The following is a 20880-nucleotide window of genomic DNA, read 5'->3' on the forward strand; positions in this document are numbered from 1 at the left end:
CGGTTGCGGTTGTAGATAGGATCATCCATCGCCATTATCTTGGGATTGTAGTTGCTTTAAACTGTATGAAGTGTGATTTAGGCGAATGCCACGCTACAAGTTGAGAGACCTCGATCCTTGTCTTTAAGAATTACACGAACCGCTGCAATATAATTGAGGTTCCTCTCTAATTTTAAAATGTCATTCCGAAATAACATGAAATTTGATATAAACATTCAAGTAACATGTCTAGAGTCAGCTCAAGATAACTGGAGCTATTTTTATACCACATACGTGGAAGTGTCGTGGAAACGTCAAACTTCTATGAAATTATGACGTTTCAATAACACTTGCACGTCTGTGCTATAAAAATCGCCGTTGAGCTATCTTGGTCTGACTACGTCTGATTTTCGTTGCTAGATATTGAAAGAAATAGAAACGAGCAGAAGTTTTACACACAAAAGTTCTACACGCTCAAATTTCTAGCTATAAAAACTACGCTATGTAAATGTTGATACCAATTTTCATGTTATTTAAGTATCTCGTTTTAACATGAGAGCTTAACTTTCATTGTATGGGAGCGGCTTTTTGGCAGCGGGTTACTGTTGAATATGCGTGGCATTCTAGTTAGGATTCAACGCTTTCGTAGCAGACTTCTTCATACAGTTTAAAGCGTCCTTAGGTTAGGTATGGTGTAGGCCCGAGCAGCGGTTGGTGCTTCATCTATATGTATGTACAGGTCTATCCTCTGTGCAATAATTCTATCCCCTATGTATGTCTTGCGCCTGTATTGTGACTGTACGCTTTATGTTCCTTTAGTCGCTATGCTTGTCTTCTCCAGAAGTCATGATTTATTTTCCAAGTGTGTTATTAATATTTTCAGTGAAAGACTAAATGTAGCATCTTAGGGTCAATATCAGAAGCGTTATTATACACTTTTTTAACACATTTTTGATGAAGTAAGTCGAGATTTTGATGATACAAATGAAATACAAAAATGTATCCAAAGAAATTAGGCAGTCGCAAGGAAATGCCCGTGACATTGACCCATTACTGCCATGCATAGCGTCCGACCAAGATTTGCAATGACTAAGTGCGGATATGTCATAATTAATGACAAATTTCTATGAAAATATGACGTTTATAATACATTCCACACTTTCTTGTGTTCAAGTTGGTACGAAGTTAGCTAAGGACTACCCTCATTGCCATGCGTACCCCAAATGTGACAATATTTTCTAATGGTTAAACTTTAAACTATGAGATTGGTAAAATCGCGACATCTGGATAAGTCAAGGCCAAGCGAATCGTACAATCGCAAGGGGCGTGCTCGAGCTGTGAGTAAATACCCGTGTGTGTCAGGCGATGGCGTCCCGTGAGCACGTGGAGGATAAGATCCACGGCCTCTCCGCCAAACTGTCGCAGGTGAGTCGCGGAACATGGGACAGAGAAACGTCTATACAACCCCTATTATCTTAGCGCGGTTGCGTATAGCTGTTCCTCTGGTTCAGTTATGGAGCGCGTAGAAAATAAGTACCAATGACCTTGATAAAGTTGTATTCCTCTGACAGTTATTCTATATGCAAAGATCGGAGTTGAACTCTGTATCTTGATGGTGTCTGGTTTCAAAATTGTATTTTTGGTGTAGAAGTATAGAATATTTTCATTAAGATGATAAACAATGTTTTAATCTTTTAGACACAAGTACAGTAGTCACGCAACACAATTTTTTATTAGAAAAATGTTGAGAGACCTTTAATTAAATTTTTTGTATAGAAAAACTGCCAGAATTGCATCTTCTTGAACACTTATTTATATATATTTCTTATACAAATAAAGTACCTATTCATTACTAGATATAAGTATCACATCATGATCATATTTTGTAGTCACAGTATACAGAATTTCAGTAGTGGGTAACGGTATCTTATTGTCTAGTTAGAGACCGGCAACTTAGCTGCTTGCGGTGAAGGTAAATGCATGAGTTGTGGTGCTTCGGCTTTCTTTAACAATGTGTTATTTGTTTTTATATTCATATTTTTAATGATATATGACGGTTTTAAAATTACTCGGATTTTCGGTAGCAAATTGTATAATGTTTGTTTATTATATTTAGATTTATGACTATTCTGCCTTGTTCGATTTTTTTCTCGAACTATAATGACATTTGACTAGTGTGGGCACAAGTTTAATCGATAGATTTTTACTGGCATAAATTCATTTTGAAAAATACATCAATGTCAAATACCTGTTCATTTTTAAAATGCTACCGAATCCGTTATATCAATATAAAATTAACTAAAAAAGTTTGCATGTTTTTGGTCAAATAAAAAGAAAGTAGTTCAATTTTATAGTAATTAAATAACTTGAAAGTAAACCTTTTTGTTGTTACAAGTTCTTTTTTCAATCAAGTTGAGAATTCTTATTAAAATTGGACTGTTTTCGCCATCGGGTCAGGTTTTTACTTTTTTTTATGATTACAGGCTGAAGCCCGCGCTGAATTCGCTGAGCGCTCCGTGCAGAAACTCCAAAAGGAGGTCGACAGGCTCGAAGGTAATATATATTCCTGTTTCAAATATATTACGAACTTTATTAGATACGTCGGTTAACATTTTGACAAAGCATTCTGGAATTAGTACTTGAAAATAAAGGAAGTAAAAGCAACGAGAAAATAATATAAGTGATCCAATTATTAGTTAAAATTGAAACTTACATTTCTGTCTTATTTTGAAATATACCTGTATAGCTTTTCTCAAATCGCATTAACAATTACATAATCGATAATAAACAAATTTTGATATAGGTATCAAATCGGATTTATCATGTTGTCAATACTGTCTATTATAAATTTCACAGTGCTCGCAGTAATGCTGTGTAATTTTTTTGAATCAATAAAATAAAAACAAAATAAAATGTATGCTTCGTCAAAATGTATAAATATATGAAATATAATTAATAGAAAATCTAGGAAAAATAATAATATTATCTACCAATTGCTAGTTTTCAAGGTTCTCCAGATCTATTACACTCTACTGCAGTACGGTTAAGTCAATTTAAAGTACCTCAAGTCAAGTTATAACATGTTTGACAGAGCTTGATCATTAATGCACAGTCATTAGAACTGGCTTTCTTCTTGACTCTCAAAGCTAAGCTCAGCTATAGACGTAAAGCTTATTTACTTACTTCATTACGCTATTAATTACTGATTTTATTTAAATCATAGTAACAGTTTTATTTTTTTTATAATTTTATTTTTTAAGCATCGTCGATTACACAACGTAAAGTGGTGATTTCATAGTGTCGATATCGATATGGCAATATTATTTTGTCAACCAAAATATTTTATAAACATCCGAGAGTACAATTTTGGATATACGTATTATTTGTACTACTTCTTCGCTAAGATGTGCCCGAAACGATTGTGTATTCGACTTTAATTATCATTATTGGAGCTCATTCACGAAACAACCTTGAACAACATAGCACTTAATCATTAATCTTATATATCATGCGAAAAGTTTGTAGGTGAGCTCTGATACTTAATTACATAATTTAGCATGTCTTTGTGTTAGACTGCTTGATCGTTGTATTTATATGTATAGTGAAGCATGGATTTTGATTTCTGTTGTTTTTCTTTGTTTTTGATTCACATATTTTCTGTCGTTTGGTGACCATTTTCAGACTTTTATCTAACTTTAAGTGCACCTTTCTCCTTCACACATATAAAGAGATTGATGCATTTAATATCGTTATATTAGTCTTTTTTTTATACATTTTCAACTCAACATGGTCTGGACACTGAACAGTATCATTTTATTTGAGCACCGTTCAATGCAACGATGATTTAACAGTTCAGATCATATCGCGATAAAGAGTGAGATAAATTTAACCATAAATTTCGCCGCTCTGATAACCTTACATGTCACCGCGACAGATAATGTTTGAATGTGTTGTGTGTTCTGACCGTGGCCGCGTCGCCTTGCAGACGACCTGGTTGCCGAGCGCGAAAAGAGCAAACTCCTGCAGGAGGAGATGGAGGCCACGCTCCACGACATCCAGAACATGTGAACGCGTGACCGCCGCGCGCCCGCCCGCTCATCGATATCGATTCCCGATACGCTAGCGCGCTTTCCCAACCCTACAACTGTCATTTAAAAACGGAACGCGCGCTAGATTTTTTTTTCAACTCGGCATAGATATTTTATTTTTTTGACTTGAGAATCGATGCCCGCTGAGCCGGCCGGCTCTTAGATGTTACTAGCTATAGAGTAATTGCCAGCCGCTTCTATTGTAACGTCGAGTGTTCGCTACGACACCACTGCCATGTGCAATTTTTTTTAATTTGATACACAATTTTACTAATATTTTTTTGTTGAGATGCGTACTCGTAAATCCTCATCTGTTTTAGTCCTTATTTATCGAGAGTGACTGATTTAGCCGATTGCGGCCGTTGTATGCAGCTTAGTAAGATCTTACGGCACTCTAGTATCTAAGGGAAAATGTTGACATTCCAAAATGGGGACCAAGATGTTAAATACATTCAGCATTTGTCATACTCTCGGGTCATTCCAGTAGCGTAGAACAAAATAGACACCAACGTCAATGAAATAAGATTTCCACAGTAATTATGTATTCAGACTTCGACTTTAGCAAGTCTGTTTACAATTCAATCAACTCTTACTTAATTTTAGAGAAGAGATTAGATGTTTTATTTAATGAGTGATGGTAAGCATATGATATTTATAAGAATATACTTGCTATGAAGTATTTTGATATTCTATTTTGTTTCGAGTATGATTTTTCTTGTGTCATAATTTGAGTTTGTTGCTATTTATTTAAATTAATCGATGAAAATGACCACAACGTGTCGCGATTAGGTTCGGCGCGTCGAGTACCGCCCGCCGTTCATACATACAAATACTTATGAAAATGTGAAAAATATAAAATTACGTTCGATAAATCGAGGGGAATCCGTCTTTTTAATGTTATCGATTAATGAAATGGTAGATAAGTTCGTGAGAAATAAATTAATGAATTTAAGAGTATTCTAACACAAGTGTTTATAAATATATATTATCATTATTTTTAACTCGGTGTTGTTTTTTTGATACTAATCCGTGTGCTCCTAACCTCCCTTTCAATAATTTCATCGATTCTATCAGCTATAAATAAAATCATTGTAATTATTCATATCATTTGTGATCCATCAACGATTCGGAAGAGGAATGATCAAAAACGAAATCATCAAGAAGAAGCATCGAAGAGTGTACATTGTCACGAGGCACGGGGCATGGCCCGACCCTATCCTATGCATCATTATTCGTTATGGGCATGACACGGCGCCACCCGCACTGACGGCTCGGCCTGCCGCAGATGAGGTGATCAACGAGAGCGAGCGCGTCAACGACATGGGGCTCGACCTCGACGACTCCTTCGTGGAGATCATCCCGGGCGTCGACCCCTCCGAGCGCCAGATGATCGCCATCCGCGCCGAGCGCGCGCGCCTCGCCGAGCTCGCGCGCATCGAGGCCGAGCGCATCGCCGAGGCCAAGCGCAAGGAGGAGGAGCGCCTCGCCGAGCTCGCGCGCCAGGAGGCCGCCAAGCGCGCCGCCGAGGAGGCCGCCGCGGCCGCATCTGCCGCCGCCGAGGAGGACCGCATCCGCCTCATGGAGGAGGCCAGGATAGCCGCGGAGCTCGCCGATGTCGAGCTCCAGGCCCGGCTGGCCGCGGAGCGCCAACGCAAAGCGGAGGAGGAAGCTTTCCAGGCGGCCGCGCTGTCGCAGGAGGGAATTTTCGAGCGGGAGGGCTCCGTGTCCCATCTCACGCAGACGACGGAGGAGGATCTCGAGGCCGCTAAGGCCGCGGCGGAGGCGGCCGCCCTGGCTGCCGCCAACGCGCCGCCCCCGGAGCCCGCCGCCGCGCCGGCCGAGGGCGCCGCCCCGGCGGAGGGCGCCCCGCCCGCCGAGGGCGCCCCCGCCGCGCCTCCAGCTGACGCGGCCCCCGCCGCCGAAGCCGCGCCGCCATCATAAAAACACCTTACTGAAAATATACGCTTCGAATCTATATAATCAAACTGCGGCGTACCAATTATAATGTGAAGTCAATTTTTTATCGTCAAATTAAACGAAAAACGAGCTATAGCTGATGGAATAGTATTTCAATTATCTTGTAGTGTCCGTGTTGCATGCGTGTGTAACTGACGACCGTAGGCTGACCGCGTCGGTTTGTGCAGACGACCTGATCTCGGGCAAGGAGATGTTCCACGAGATCGGAGGGGAGCTGGACATCGCGTTCAACGACCTGGGCCTGGAGGCGCCGCCGCCCGTGCACGGGCCGCTCCACGCCATCCCGCCGGCCACCTGCGAGCTGTGCACTTGCTGCCATTGATCTGCTGCCAAGCCACTTTCTCATACGCATTTAAAGCCTATAAACCTTACATACCCATAATAATTATCAAACGCTTCTACTAAATTTTAAAACCGCATGACCGATTGACTTTCGAGCGAAACGCTTGAGGTAACAGCAAGACCGGCGCATGGCTTCGGAATAAACAGGATCACGACATGTAAGCACTCATTTTCTTTTTTCATACGCTGCTAATAAATGCAATACTTGACTTGGAGAAAAGATTATACTTTATTCAAATATGCGCCTACGAAAATAGTAGGCGCAATTGGGGATTAAGCAGAAAATTGCTAAGACAAAATTATAGGCGTCTAATCAATTCTAAAGATTCCCAAAAGTAACGCTAGTTACTGTACCTAGAGCGCCAATATAAGCGCATATACGCTATTAAAGTAACTTTTATGCTTTAAGTAAGGTCTATATGGACTGTTCAATGATGAATAAAGGGCGCAGAAAGGGAAAAATAAACACTTTTTTGTCTTAATTTACGACTAATATATCTTAAAATGTACAGACGAGCTCGTCGCCGAAAAGGAGAAATACAAGGACATCGGAGACGACCTGGACACCGCGTTCGTGGAGCTTATCCTCAAGGAATAAAGGTCGAGCCCTGGCTAGTCTGGCAACACCATCAGCCTGCGATTCAAATTATCTGTATAAACGTATCTTAATTAATATTTTATACTCCTGATGTTAAAGTATTACAAACCATAGGTTTATGGCGGTATTTATTTTCGTTTAATTTAATAAGTAAATAATTTATTAATTAGCTCTCTTGTTTTATTTATCTCAAAACAAAATGATCAAACAGAAGAACATTGTGTGAGGCCATATTCAAAGCTTTAATTCATGACATAGATAAGGTATAGTATTTTTCTAACCGGAGGGGTACGCTGACAGGTGTCATTACAATACAATTTTTTGCTAGATAGGGCGGTTGAGGTTATAAATACTGAAATGTTAATTTAGGTATGACTATTTAATTGTTAGTTGAAATAAGTTTAGACAATGTTGTTAATATTTAATTAAGAACATTACATGATATATACTAGTCCTACCGTTCAGAAACTAGAATACCTAGATATAAGATTATTTGCAATGCCCTAACAGGGTGCCATGTGTTTTCACACTCTAATATAACAACTATTATGTACCATGGTTTCGCAATAAAGATTTCTATTCTATTCTAAATTATATGGAAATAACACCTGTCACCCTACCATTGAGTTTGAAAAATACTATATCCTCATAATGAATCTCATTTACTGATAGAAAATTCAAAAATGAAAACGGCCATATCACGAACTCTCTTTAAAATACACAGACAAGATATTAGAAGTTATACTCTGGCAAATCCACTGTCAGTGGAAAAAAAGGCGCGAAATTAAAATTTTCTATGGGAGGACAACCCTTTACGCTTCAAGTTTGCCGCATTTTTCCACTGACGGAAATGGCCTGCCAAACTATTTGCGTCTTATTTGTAGTGCATTAAGAACGTGCCACATATTTTTGCGACCATCATTGTGTTACATATTGTCACTTTCCGATGTATTGGTATGATGGAAAGGGACAAACGATTATTAGCGGCTTGTCAACTTTAGTAGACGTTTATGAATAAGGGGGCTATAGTTTAAGAGATTTATTAATAAATACGCTACAAACCTCAATTACAAATTAATCGTTTGTTTTAGTCTGTCACTTTGACTTATAAGGGATAAAATGATAAGTACTTTAGATCTCGAGTCTGTGTACTTATAGAACGTGTCATTCACGACAACGCGTGCCTTGACTCGTGATGTCGTGTTATTAAAGGTTAGATTTGACAAATCTGCGCGTCATCGTGGATGACACGAACTATAGCTTCGAGGAGAGTTAGAGCGTTTTCACATTGTCCGATCCGATATCGGATGTAGGATCCAACATTCGCTTCCGTAGTATCACAGTACTCCGCAGTATTGGATGTAGGATCCGACAGCTGACGGGTTCCGAAACGGCTAACGGAATTGCCTTTCCGATATCGCATGGTGTCTATGAGAGAAACAGCTGCTATAGAGAGCTCCTGCTTATGGCATCAAACCCGCCTTTTTGCATTTAAAGTTTTTCTTTATCAATAAAGATTTCTTATATGAATAAATAAATACAGAAAATCACGATTTTATACATCTTACTTCCTTCCTGACCTTCAAACCCCCTTCTTTCCCCCCCGGCTCAACTACGGCTCAACAACTAGTCCAAACAAAGTTACAGAGTCAAAAATTGTGTTCCAAGACTTCCAACATTTCCCTCTATATCTTTTTATTGCAAATATAAATGTAAAATGTTCTCTAGATGGTAAAAACTTAAACAAACTTCACCTAGTTGTCAGTTTTGAATTTACTTTATTTAAGGTTTGTTTAGTTTGTTAAAATGTCATATTTTAGTAAGTATATCAGTACCCCTAGTGTAAATATTTTCGACAGCGAAACTTTACGTACGCGTTTGCGTTAAGTGTCATTTTGTATGGGTTTTTGAACAGCGCGCCAAGCGGGACGTTTTGGAAAGTCAAAAATCTCATACAAAATGACACTTAACGCAAACGCGTACGTAACGTTTCGGGGTACGTTTAGGGGTACAGTACCCCTAGTGTAACTTTGATCGACATCATAACGTGACGAACGCGTTTGCGTTAAGTCTCATTTTGTATAGGATTTTGAGTTTCCAAAACGTCCCGCTTGGCGCGCTCTTTCGAAATCCAATACAAAATGAGACTAAACGCAAACGCGTACGTCACGTTTGGAAATCGAATTTATTTACACTAGGGGTACTGTACGCCTAGTGTACATTTGATCGACATCATAACGTGACGAACGCGTTTGCGTTAAGTCTCATTTTGTATAGGATTTAGAGTTTCCAAAACGTCCCGCTTGGCGCGCTCTTTCTAAATCCAATACAAAATGAGACTAAACGCAAACGCGTACGTCACGTTTCGAAATCGAATTTATTTACACTAGGGGTACAGGTCAGGCATATTAATTGTTTATTTTTTGACATTTCTATTCTAATCTATTTAGTGAAATTAAATACCACATTTAACTTTACCAAAGTACTTTTAGCACACCTATTAGGCTTTCTATGCTTTTAGGTATTTATTTATATTTGACGTTTAGCTAGTTTCATCACGCTTGTAGATGGCTTATAATGGTAAAAAGTATATTTACGTATTTTATTTATAATTAGCCGAGGAGTAAACGCACGCGTTGATGGCATGCATATAAATGATATACTTAAATATAATCTTGATAAAACTACACGCCTGAAGTTACTGATAATATATGTCTACTAAGTACTTTTCGTCAGGCGTTTGATTCTGTCGAGAACCTAGAATACTTAGAATTTTAATTAATTTTTCAACACACTTGCTCAAAACGACGTTTTTATTCCACCGATTTTTGGCTCACACTTAATCCTAGATATTAAACACGCGTGCTTTTTCAGTATATTATAACACTCGTGCTTTCATTATATAATCCGACTGAGTTAAGAAGGTAACTGATTGCTATGCATGGAAATGAAGCCTTCTTAATTTGGCCGAGTAATACATTTTTTTTACCAACTATTAGGTTTCAAATGAACTAACAAAGAGGTTTTATCGATCGATTCGATCTCCATCCGTCGAATAGAAATACGAAAATATTAGTTTTTTTCATTTTTATTTATTAGCTGTTTGTCGATTTCGTTCGCGCTTTGCGCGCGCATTGGAATTGTGCGTAAAAAAAAAACGTGCCAGCCATTTTCCGTATGTGTCCTAAAATTGGAATAGTTTTGCATGATTTTAGTTTATATATTGACGAAAATGTAATTTTCAAGCACTGAAAATGAACACATAAAATTGACGCTGCCAGTAATACTAATAGAGGCAAGAGCCGAGAACGATAGCCTTTTACCATCAAAATCGGGTGAAAAATAATTGGCGGCATATGAAACTAACAAGCACTTTGGTGCACAGTGGTGGTCAGTGCACTTTGGTGCAATTATTCGATCTTAAAACTGTAAGCCACCATTTTGAAAATTGTTCTTTTACTGTTTTGACAAAAAAAAACTAATTTATAAGTTTTGTTTTTTCCTCGCAAGTGTGTTGAAAAACGTCGTATGAAACGCGTGTGCAATTGGTCATCGGTACGGTATAATAATGTACTATTACACATAACCTCAAGTATCGGTAAAAATAAGATGGTTTTGCTATTATTCTCTATTGCGTCTTTTGAGAACGTGCACAAAAAATGACGTGAGATAAAGCACGGCCGTGTTTATAATATAATCTACTAACACCAGATATGATATTAAGAGTGATATTGATCCTTTTGTGTTACTATTTGACCACACGCTGGCTTTGAGTTTGAGCAGAGTTCGTAAAGGAATTGTTAAACAATATATCAACATTATGGTTCTATTTGTGCAGTTTCAAGCGGAGTCCCGCCATGGTAAATGAAATAGGGTATACCTATCGGACCCATTCATCGCTGAGCCGATTAAGATTTAACAATGGTTTTGATCTTGTTTTGACACGACCTTGAAGATCGCTCACGGTGATTGTCTGTTGTGCATATGAAATGGAGAATTTTCGCATTCCATTCATCTTTGTCATACATCTCTGGCTTGCCCAGATGCGACTAAAGGCAACTTGTAAAATTTGTCACAAGGTAAGCGCTTCAATTCGCCTATAACTTATCTTGAGTTATAATGAATCACTGAGTGGAAGTTGTTCGTACGTACGTTCGTAAGACGATCGTCAAGGTCGTATCAAAACCATAACCAGTTGTTAAATCGGAATTGGGCTCTTTGGGTTAATGAATCTTTGGGCTCTTTGGGTTGATGGCTGAGATACACGTCATACTCGTGAACGGGTGCTGTTTGTGGAGACCGGTCTGTTTAAGCTTACACGGGGTACATGTTATGTTAAAGTATGTAACTTTACTTTTGAGTGGCATTAACGTGAGACACTTCATTCGGTTCTTGTCTGTTTTAATTATTTTATTTTTTGTCTTTTAATTATTTATATAAGAATTCAAGCCTTGGCAACCCTCTACATCTCTAAGGATAATTTAATATCTTTTTTTATAATTTATCTCTGACACTTAGAGACTTATACATCTCTAAAGAATTTTAGTATTTTATGGTTTTATTTTTTTATCATAGTTTTTTTTGTGTAATTTGACATTTAGAGACAGTATACATCTCTAATAAAGTATTTATTATTTCATCGATTCCATATTTGTAATTGTTTTTTTTTTTTAATTTTTATTGTTTGTAAAAATGGACATGTAAAAGTGCCCCTGTGGCCTATTTGCTGAATAAATGTTTGATTGTTTGATATTTGTGATTTCCTTGTGTATTATAGCGCGCCACACGTGACACACATAATACTTACACACTTCACTGGCTCAGTGACCCAAACAGGATCTTACACACTTCACTGGCTCTGTGACCCAAACAGGATCTTATACACTTCACTGGCTCAGTGACCCAAACAGGATCTTGCACACTTCACTGGCTCAGTGACCCAAACAGGATCTTACACACTTCACTGGCTCAGTGACCCAAACAGGATCTTACACACTTCACTGGCTCAGTGACCCAAACAGGATCTTACACACTTCACTGGCTCAGTGACCCAAACACGATCTTACACACTTCACTGGCTCAGTGACCCAAACAGGATCTTACACACTTCACTGGCTCAGTGACCCAAACAGGATCTTACACACTTCACTGGCTCAGTGACCCAAACAGGATCTTGGCCTCTGACACGAGAGCGCCACTCTGCCCTATCCTGCGCCACTTCACGCCAGTTGGGTATTCCGAGGGCGAACAGGTCTATTAGGACTTTGTCACTCCAGCGGCATCTGGGACGCCCAGACGGACGTTTTCCACTCGGGTGCCCCACATACGCTCTTCTCACTGCACGATCCTCTCCCATCCTCTCTAGGTGACCGAGCCAGCGGAGTCGTGTGGCTTTGATCTCGCCAATTATATTGGGCATCGCAACCAGCTCCTCTAGCTCCCTATTCTTCCTATTCCTCCAAGTTCCATCTTCATCTCTGATAGGTCCCAGAATCTTCAGCCAGATTTTCCTCTCCGCCACTAAGAGCTTACTCTCTTCTTTCTGAGTCAGAGTCCAAGCTTCACACACCCATACATCAAAATTGGCCTAATTACAGTCTTGTAGACACGAATCTTGGTTGGTCTACTGATCGGCTTGGACATTAAAACTCGATGGAGCGCTGCCGAGCATCTTAAAGCGTTTTGGATTCGTATATCTATCTCTTCCTCCCTTCGGTTGGTATCAGTTACTCTGCAACCAAGATACCTAAAATGATCCACACCTTTAATGACACACATAATACACCAGGAAATCATCATGTTATGAAATTGCTTTTTATCTTCATGTATTCTTAGGTCCAGTCTATAAAGACATCTGTTTCATGGCGTTACATGCATTCAGATTCAGCGGCAGGAGTAGCTAATAGCTATACATATAAAAAGGCAGTAGACGCGAGCTATACATAATTATGAAAAGGCAGTTTAAAAGGCGAGACGCACCATGCCCGTCCTGTGACCTACTGTGTTCAAAATTTTCAAGTACACACTCTTCGCCCCCCACTTAAACTGCTGTAAACTGTACCCAATACGTCATGGGACGATAATTTATCTTTCATCACACTTTTCGAGCAAGTGTGATGAAAAACATTGTTTATAACTCCGGGGGTAAGAATATTGTCGGGAATGACCGGCCTCGTATCCAAAATTTCACTTACCCCCCTCGTTGCACAATATACTATAACCTAGCATAACCTATTCGTTTGGTTGTTTACTAACCACTAACCCTTACAGACGAGGTGTTAGAAGAGCGCAGTAAGTACAAGGCGATCGCCGAGGAGGTGGACCAGACGTTCGCCGACCTGTCCGGCTACTGAGCAGGAACGAAACGCAGGCCGCCATCTTGCGCGATGTGGCGGGAAAGTGAGATTAAAAACTAAACGCTCGTGCAGAGGGCTCTATGGATATGGGCTAACCACAAATTAAGGCTTTTACTAACGGTGCAACAATGTCATGCGATTTTCGATAATTGCCGACTAAGTAGGAATAACGAGTTCAATCGATCGATAAAATGCGGCATCGTGTAGCAAGTCGCATGCAATTATGGGTGAGGTTTGGAGAGGCCATTAGTTTGCCTATTTTACGAGTAGAAAAGGCGGGAAATTTAATAAATGTCCAAAAGCTAGAAATGTTTAATGTCGCGCCTTTTTCTACTGCCTCACCTAAAGAGAGCCAAATTTATGGGCGCCTTCTGTACTGAGAATTTGTAATTTTAATCCTACTGACAGCGCGCACTGCGGGCTCAACTTGCTTTCTACTTCTTTATATTTTGCGATGTGCACATGAAAAAATAATTATTATAAGTTTTATATGTGACTAAGTAGAGTGGCTTCTAATGGTGGACAATTTTGAAAATGCCTAATACATATATGGATGTTAGCGTTCACCTTTAAATTGAAATATTAATGTTATCCACAATCAGCCAATTAGTTGAACATGTTAAATAAAAAGTCATCAAATTTTAAAATTGTAATTTTTGATACCTGTACAAAATTGTTATTTAGAAGAAAAATTAAGAAATGGAAATAAATGTGTTGATTGTAAATCTGGAAATTTAAATTTGCAAAGTCCTGAAAATTCATTTTGGCCAAAATGCGTTTTTTAGTAGATCACTGCCGATATAAATATAAATTTAATGTAATTGAAATATTCATATGTTTAAAAGTAATAAAACTAATAACAACCATTAAAATGTTATCTGAAAAGCTTTTAACTTTTAAACGTACGAATGTAGTTTTCGTAATTTGCGATTTTCATATTTTTTTAACGTGTAATTTTATTGAAATATTTTACTTATGAATAAGTAAAGATAATCTTATGAAGTAATATTATGATGATTATTTGCTATAAGTCACAATATGTATGAACATGTATGTTTTGGATTATATTCGTGTAATGAATTAGTGAGTTTTTTATACTGCTGTTCGACTGAGCGCACAGTGTTGTCAGATCTTGAAAGTGAGTTGTTGCTTATTTTACTGTAAAATATCGCATTTGATGGGGAATTGGATAAAACTATGTTTCTTCAATAAAAAAAAGAGTAAAAAACTAATTTTTTTTTTATTACACCCCCTAATGCAGCATTTTATGGTTACGGCGAAATAATTTCTCGATTTTAGACTAGTTTTCCGCTAAAAACGTAAACCTTTCTTGAAGTAATTTTTAATACTTTAATTAAAATGATATGTTATATGTAAAAACTCAGTGGGTACGCTGACGCTGACAACGATGACACTTGTCACCCTTTGAAAAATATTATACTTATAGGTACAATTTTTTTATTTCTTTTTTTTGCGTTTTGATCATACGCAAATTTAACGAATAGGAAGCATAAATTCTCAGTTTTACTTTCTAATTTTCAAAAACAAACTACAAGTAGCTTTTTCATTGATTAAAATTTAAAATACCTAATCTTATGTTTTAATGTAGGTAGGAGAGACCAAGGCAGGTTGACACGAGGGAAGGGTGCCAACCAACCAAGAGATCTCGCAATCTGACGTCGCTAAGCACGTATCGTGTTTGTTAGGTAGCTTAATAGAAATGGACATAAATCTCTCTTCGAAGGTAAAAAATAAATGTAGACGCTAGCTACAGATGGCGAAAAATGGAATTCTGGTTCAACCCACCTCGGTTTCCCCTGCCAAAGAGCATTTGAAATAGAGGTTGATTGTGAAAGAAAATTTTGTAGCCACAGTAAAAAGTGACGTCATCTTCCCGGGCATAACCTAAAGGTTTGGCCTTTGATCTATTAGATTGCGCCAATTTTTGATATTTAACAAATTTAACATATGAAATAAGGATAATGATCAAATTTCGTGAATAAGGTCAAAGTCAAATGGCGTTCTAAAAGTTTTAATCATGTGTCGAAAGATGGCAGTAAATTTATTGTGGCTACACAGTTTTCTTTGACAATTCTCCTCTATTTCAAACTCTCTTTGATCCTGCTTACTTACATTTTGTCCGCCATCTTGCAAGGGTGGTGCCGCACGACTAAAGTCCTAATTGAACGTGTGAATGTTGTTACTATAAACTTAACCCTTTGAACGCCTATACACGAAGGTTGAAATTGGTTTGGAAGCTGCGTGCGTCGACGTCTTTGCTGGTGAAATAGATAGATTTACTAATATTTTAAATGATTAAGCTTATGTTTCCATACCTACAACTCAATGACTGCTTAGTTTGTAATGTAGCTTCCCTTTTCAAGAAACTTACCTGCTGTATCTTTTCATTCCAATAAAATATACTTTTTACAATAATTTGTTTTATTGTTGGCCGACTTCGCTGCTTTGTACATTACAAGTGCGAAAAGTAGAAAATTCGCAACAAGTGGCGATAAACACGACAGTACCCCTAGTGTAAATTTAGTCGATAGCGAAACGTGACGTACGCGTTTGCGTTAAGTCTCATTTTGTATGGGTTTTTGAACAGCGCGCCAAGTGGGACGTTTTGGAAAGTCAAAAATCTCATACAAAATGACACTTAACGCAAACGCGTATGTCACGTTTCGCTGTCGAAAATATTTACACTAGGGGTACAGAAGGAAGTGTTTTATATCGACTCGAGTTGCGAATTACTTTTTCGCACGTGTCAATACACACAATTTTGTATCTTGCCTATTGTTTCCAATCAAAGCTTTACATCTAAACCCAAGTCATCTAGAAAAAAATATATAAGACGCTCTTCGTCTCAAAGTGTACTAGTAGTTCATCATTCAGACTTTGTTTGTTGATTTATGACCGACACCTTGGCGGCGCTATCATTTAGAGCCTCAAGTAAACTAACAAAACCAAGTCAAAAATCAACAATAAAGTCCGAATGATGGACCATTTGTACACTTTGCGACGAAGATCGTCTTATAGAAAAGTTTTTTTTCTGAATAACATGGTTCTAGATGTAAAGCCAGAGCTCAACGAGGGGCGGGAGGGGGTTAGGGTCAGCAACGCGCATGTAACTCCTCTGGAGTCGCAGGCGTACATAGGCTACGGATACTGCTTACCATCAGGCGGGCCGTATGCTTGTTTGCCACCGACGTAGTATAAAAGCTTTAATTGGAAATAATAGGCAAGATACAAAATTGTAATTATAGTACCTACTACTTACTTCTCTGGCGCAGCGACCCAAAGTGTGTCTTGGCCTTCAACACGACTGCTTGCCCCTGATCCCGGTCCTATGCAGTTTCTCGCCAGTCTTCAACCTGGAGCTCGTGCAGATCCGTGTCCACCACATCCACCCCAGTACATTATTGTTATTTTTTCGTAGGGTTTTACGTTTTTATAAAAATTTCCGCGAGTTAGTAAAGAAACTGGTTTGTGTGATTTTTTTTTTACTTCCATTATTATTTTAGTAAAGGTTACAGTTAATATTGAAACAATGTCAAGTAATGTAGATTAATTATAAAAAAAGATCCAATATAATTTATCCAAAGTTATAGTTTTCCTTTAATTTTCATTTTCTTATTGTCTGCTATTATATTGCACACAACTGCATGCAAAATTAATCGGGTTGAAGAAACGGTAAATTTATACGTTGATATAACGCACTGATTTTAAATAATCGGACAGACAGACGGACATGACGAATCTATATGGGTTCCGTTTTTTGCCATTTGGCTACGGAACCCTCAAAAGTAAGCATAGCAGAATTTTGAGATCTGTTTTTCCGGACCTACATCTACAGTAGCGCCAACTGGTGAGCACAAAATCGGTAACCCTCATTATACAGTTTAACTCACTGTATAAGAAATTTAAGACACCGCGCGACATTCAGAGCCATTCATTGAATTTCATACTTCATTGAACCGGAGGCCGATTCTAATCTAACAATTATGGTTTTGAACTGGTTTTGACGATCGTCTCTGTGGTTGGCGTGCATCTCACGCACGACTTTTACTTGATTCGCATGCACCAATTAGCGCGAGCAATCTTCAAGGTCGTGTCAGAATAAAATCAAAACGATAACCAAAAAAAAAGTAATTTATTAACAAATAAGTAAAATATGTATAAACAGATATAGTAATAGTGATTCTTAAGTAATGAGTCATTATATTTCAATGACAAACAAGATAGTACACAGTGCTGTATTGTCTTGTTTGCCGTTGCTATTAATATTAACTACACGGTTAACATAGGTTAACGGCACCATCATGGGACATTTAAGAGAAAATTTGGAGTATTTTTGATATTTCACCGAACCTGTAAAAAATTTACCGCTTTACGCTTTAAAAGTTGAATGTCCAATTCGTCCTTTATGTTTTCTATGTATTTAATGAAAGCTACTGCAATTTCAAACATTCATTTTCAAACTATAAATATCAATGAAAAATTAAACTTAATGAGCTCTTTGGCTCTTGTTTATTGCAAAATGTTGCCAGCGATTAAAAACTGATGGTAAATACTTGTTTTACAGGATTTGTCTATACCATCCCATTATTGGTTACTATAACAGATAAAGAACCTTTTCTCAAACTTGCTATGAAATGATGACATGACTTACGTCAAATTAGGTCCGGAAATACTACATATCAGGTGGCATGAGTGAAGATGATATGTAAAGGAATTTCATACTGCCTTACACACCTAGGACTAAAACAACCTTCTTTTGTTTTTTAACGTCAAATTGTGATACAACGTCTTGGTATCCAACCATCAACTAGCTTCAGCTAGCTTGGTACGGTGATTTGTTGTGCATATTCGTTGCTAAGCAACGGCGGTGGCGCATGGCGCCGGCGCGCAGACTTACGTGCGTAAGGTTGTACACCGCTGGTAGAGTGGCGAGCCGAGTAGGTCGCCACAAAACAAATTGACTGCAATTTTTTGTTTTAATTGCAAGTTTGAGAAAAGCACTATACATATCTCGGCGAGAAACTACTGTATATATCTACTTGGCCTGCAACCCAAAGTTTTCCCGGCCTCTATAGTAATGTACTATTACCTAATGTTATTTGGAGCCTCATCTGCCAATAATCCATACTCTGGTTTGGCGGAAGTTGTGATTTAGTTTTAAGGTTTGTTTTTTGAATAAACATTTTACTCATTATTTATTTTTCATTTCATTAATTATTTAATCAGAGTCGGGTTACAATGTTTGTAAAAAATGTTACTCTAACATGAACACGCCACGGCGTACGCTACGGCGTACGCTACGGCGTAGCACTTGTGCGCGAAGCTTTACCTACGGGGGTCATATCAAGTTCAAAATCAGAAAACGCTACGGAACGGCATTCGGATATGAATAGGTTTCGACGACCGGTTTGACCTAGTGGGTAGTGACCCTGCCTACGAAGCTGATAGTCCCGGGTTCAAATCCTGGTAAGGGCATTTATTTGTGTGATGAGCATGGATATTTGTTCCCGAGTCATGGGTGTGTTCTATGTATTTAAGTATTTATAAATATTTATATATTATATATATCGTTGTCTAAGTACCCTCAACACAAGCCTTATTGAACTTACTGTGGGACTTAGTCAATTTGTGTAATAATGTCCTATAATATTTATTTATATTTTATGGGTAGTCAAAGCTGGTATTTTTATTAGGATATTTAAATTTAAAAGTTACTAATGGTTTCCTGAGAGAAATTGTTAAAGATTGCTGTTTATTTTCAATAGAGACAAAGTAATTTAATGTATGTGTATGGTACTCGTACAAAACATCCTATGCTGTTATGCTAGGTGGGATACTTATAAGTACTTGTAGGAAGGTACAAACAACAACTCTTAGTTCTTAGTACGCACCTACAACTGATACACCATGGATACACCCTACCAAATAGTATATATGCCAGTGGCAGATAGTAAAATCAGGCAGATTGTGAAATGTCTAGGCATACCTACTCCCTTCCCTGAATCGACGGAGTCCCGCTACGAGGGGCCCCTATTTCAAGCTAACGAACCTATCCTACCTATAGTAAACAACGCTATAATGGAACAGGCACCAGTAATGGAATGGCATAGACAAATCCTGTAAAACAAGTATTTACCATCAGTGTTTAATCGGTGGCAACATTTTACCATAAACAAGAGCCAAAGAGCTGCTTAAGTTTAATTTTTTATTGATATTTGTTAGTTTGAAAATAATTGGCCCCATACATCCAATGACTGGAGCAAAAAACCATAGTTTTAATTGGTTAATAATATTGGAACCAATTGCAGTAGCTTTCATTATTGTATTGTATTGTATACGGGCGATTTTCCGCAACTCGACGACTTGCGCCTATTTTGCGTGATATGTTGGGGGTGGGCTAGTCCTGCCAGCCTAGCTCCTCGAGGAATCCTATCAAACCTTTAATATTGAGTAGGACCTCGGGGAGGTCTCTCTTTCATTAAAAACATAGAAAACATAAAGGACGAATTGGACATTCAACTTTTAAAGCGTAAAGCGTTAATTTTTACAGGTGTCGGTGAAATATCAAAAATGCTCCAAATTTTCTCTTCAATGCTCCATGACATACCGTTAACATATTTGTTGATTTAATGTAACTACCGCCAAAACATTACATGGAAACATTACGATCGGTCGCCGACATATAACAAACAACAAACGAGTTGTGGGTCTGGCTGCACGGCCCAACCTACGCTTGCCAAAATTCTGCCAGGCGCAGACTGCCCAGCGTCTAAAACGGCATACCTGGGCGTAACCGATCCGATTTAGCGTATGCGATATAGTGTTCTTATTTCTCTTTAATGTTCCCAGAAGCTCTGAAGATCAAATGCCCACAATTTAGATAGACACCAGAAAACTGTCGTGACCGGCTTTGGACGTAAAATAGGGGCACCGATACAGGAGAGTAAATGTTGATTTAAATGTCTATGTATCCATCAACGCGTACTTATTTTTAATCCTACTTTAGGGTTCAAAACGTTTTTGTTAAGAACTGCTTTTACATAGAATGTGATTAGAGGAAAATTGTTTTTCTTGTAATATATTGAAGTCATTTCGACGTTGTCGGATAATACGAATATTTTAACAGAAATTACTTTTTATCGTTGATTTACCTAAGACTAATAAGTAGCTGAGTTATTTTAATGCATGTATGAATTACCTTTCTAATTGTATATTTATTGAACTTTGAGATCGTTTTAACCAGTTAAGGACTATAGGATAAACAAGGAGCGCCTCTATAAACTCGTTCGGCTTTTAAGTTTAACGCAATGAATACAAACAAACTTTATTTACAGACACCGTCATAGATTATGTTACCGCGATGAAAGCACGATCCATGGCGTCCGATACCGGCTAAATATAGTCCAGGCGATAAAGCAGAATGTTCGGCAAAACGGAGAAAATCTGCAAGTGTGCGAGCAAGACGGTTGACAAATCACGACAGATTTAGCCGGCATTGACTGCGAGCAGTGCATCGATC

The 20880-nt window shown here is 38.2% G+C and overlaps 1 protein-coding gene across 30 annotated transcripts in view; it reads left to right on the plus strand.

The window, feature by feature from the left end:
• The window catches only part of LOC133527280 (tropomyosin-2), a 51850-nt gene extending 36074 nt beyond the window's left edge, over positions 1 to 15776 (plus strand). For 8 of the 30 annotated variants that reach the window (XM_061864227.1, XM_061864226.1, XM_061864225.1 and 5 more), the window contains 3 exons: positions 2463 to 2532; positions 5353 to 6544; positions 6899 to 7153. In XM_061864227.1, the coding sequence (XP_061720211.1) occupies positions 2463 to 2532; positions 5353 to 6008 (726 nt within the window). In that variant the 3' untranslated portion in view covers positions 6009 to 6544; positions 6899 to 7153. Of the gene's footprint in view, positions 1 to 1341; positions 1405 to 2462; positions 2533 to 3964; positions 5069 to 5352; positions 6545 to 6898; positions 7154 to 13254 lie in introns of those variants that run through there. The other 22 variants (XM_061864247.1, XM_061864243.1, XM_061864230.1 and 19 more) reach the window with 7 other exon arrangements.
• The last annotated feature ends 5104 nt before the right edge of the window (positions 15777 to 20880 follow it).

Source organism: Cydia pomonella, chromosome 17, assembly GCF_033807575.1.
Source record: "Cydia pomonella isolate Wapato2018A chromosome 17, ilCydPomo1, whole genome shotgun sequence".
Taxonomy (NCBI): domain Eukaryota; kingdom Metazoa; phylum Arthropoda; class Insecta; order Lepidoptera; family Tortricidae; genus Cydia; species Cydia pomonella.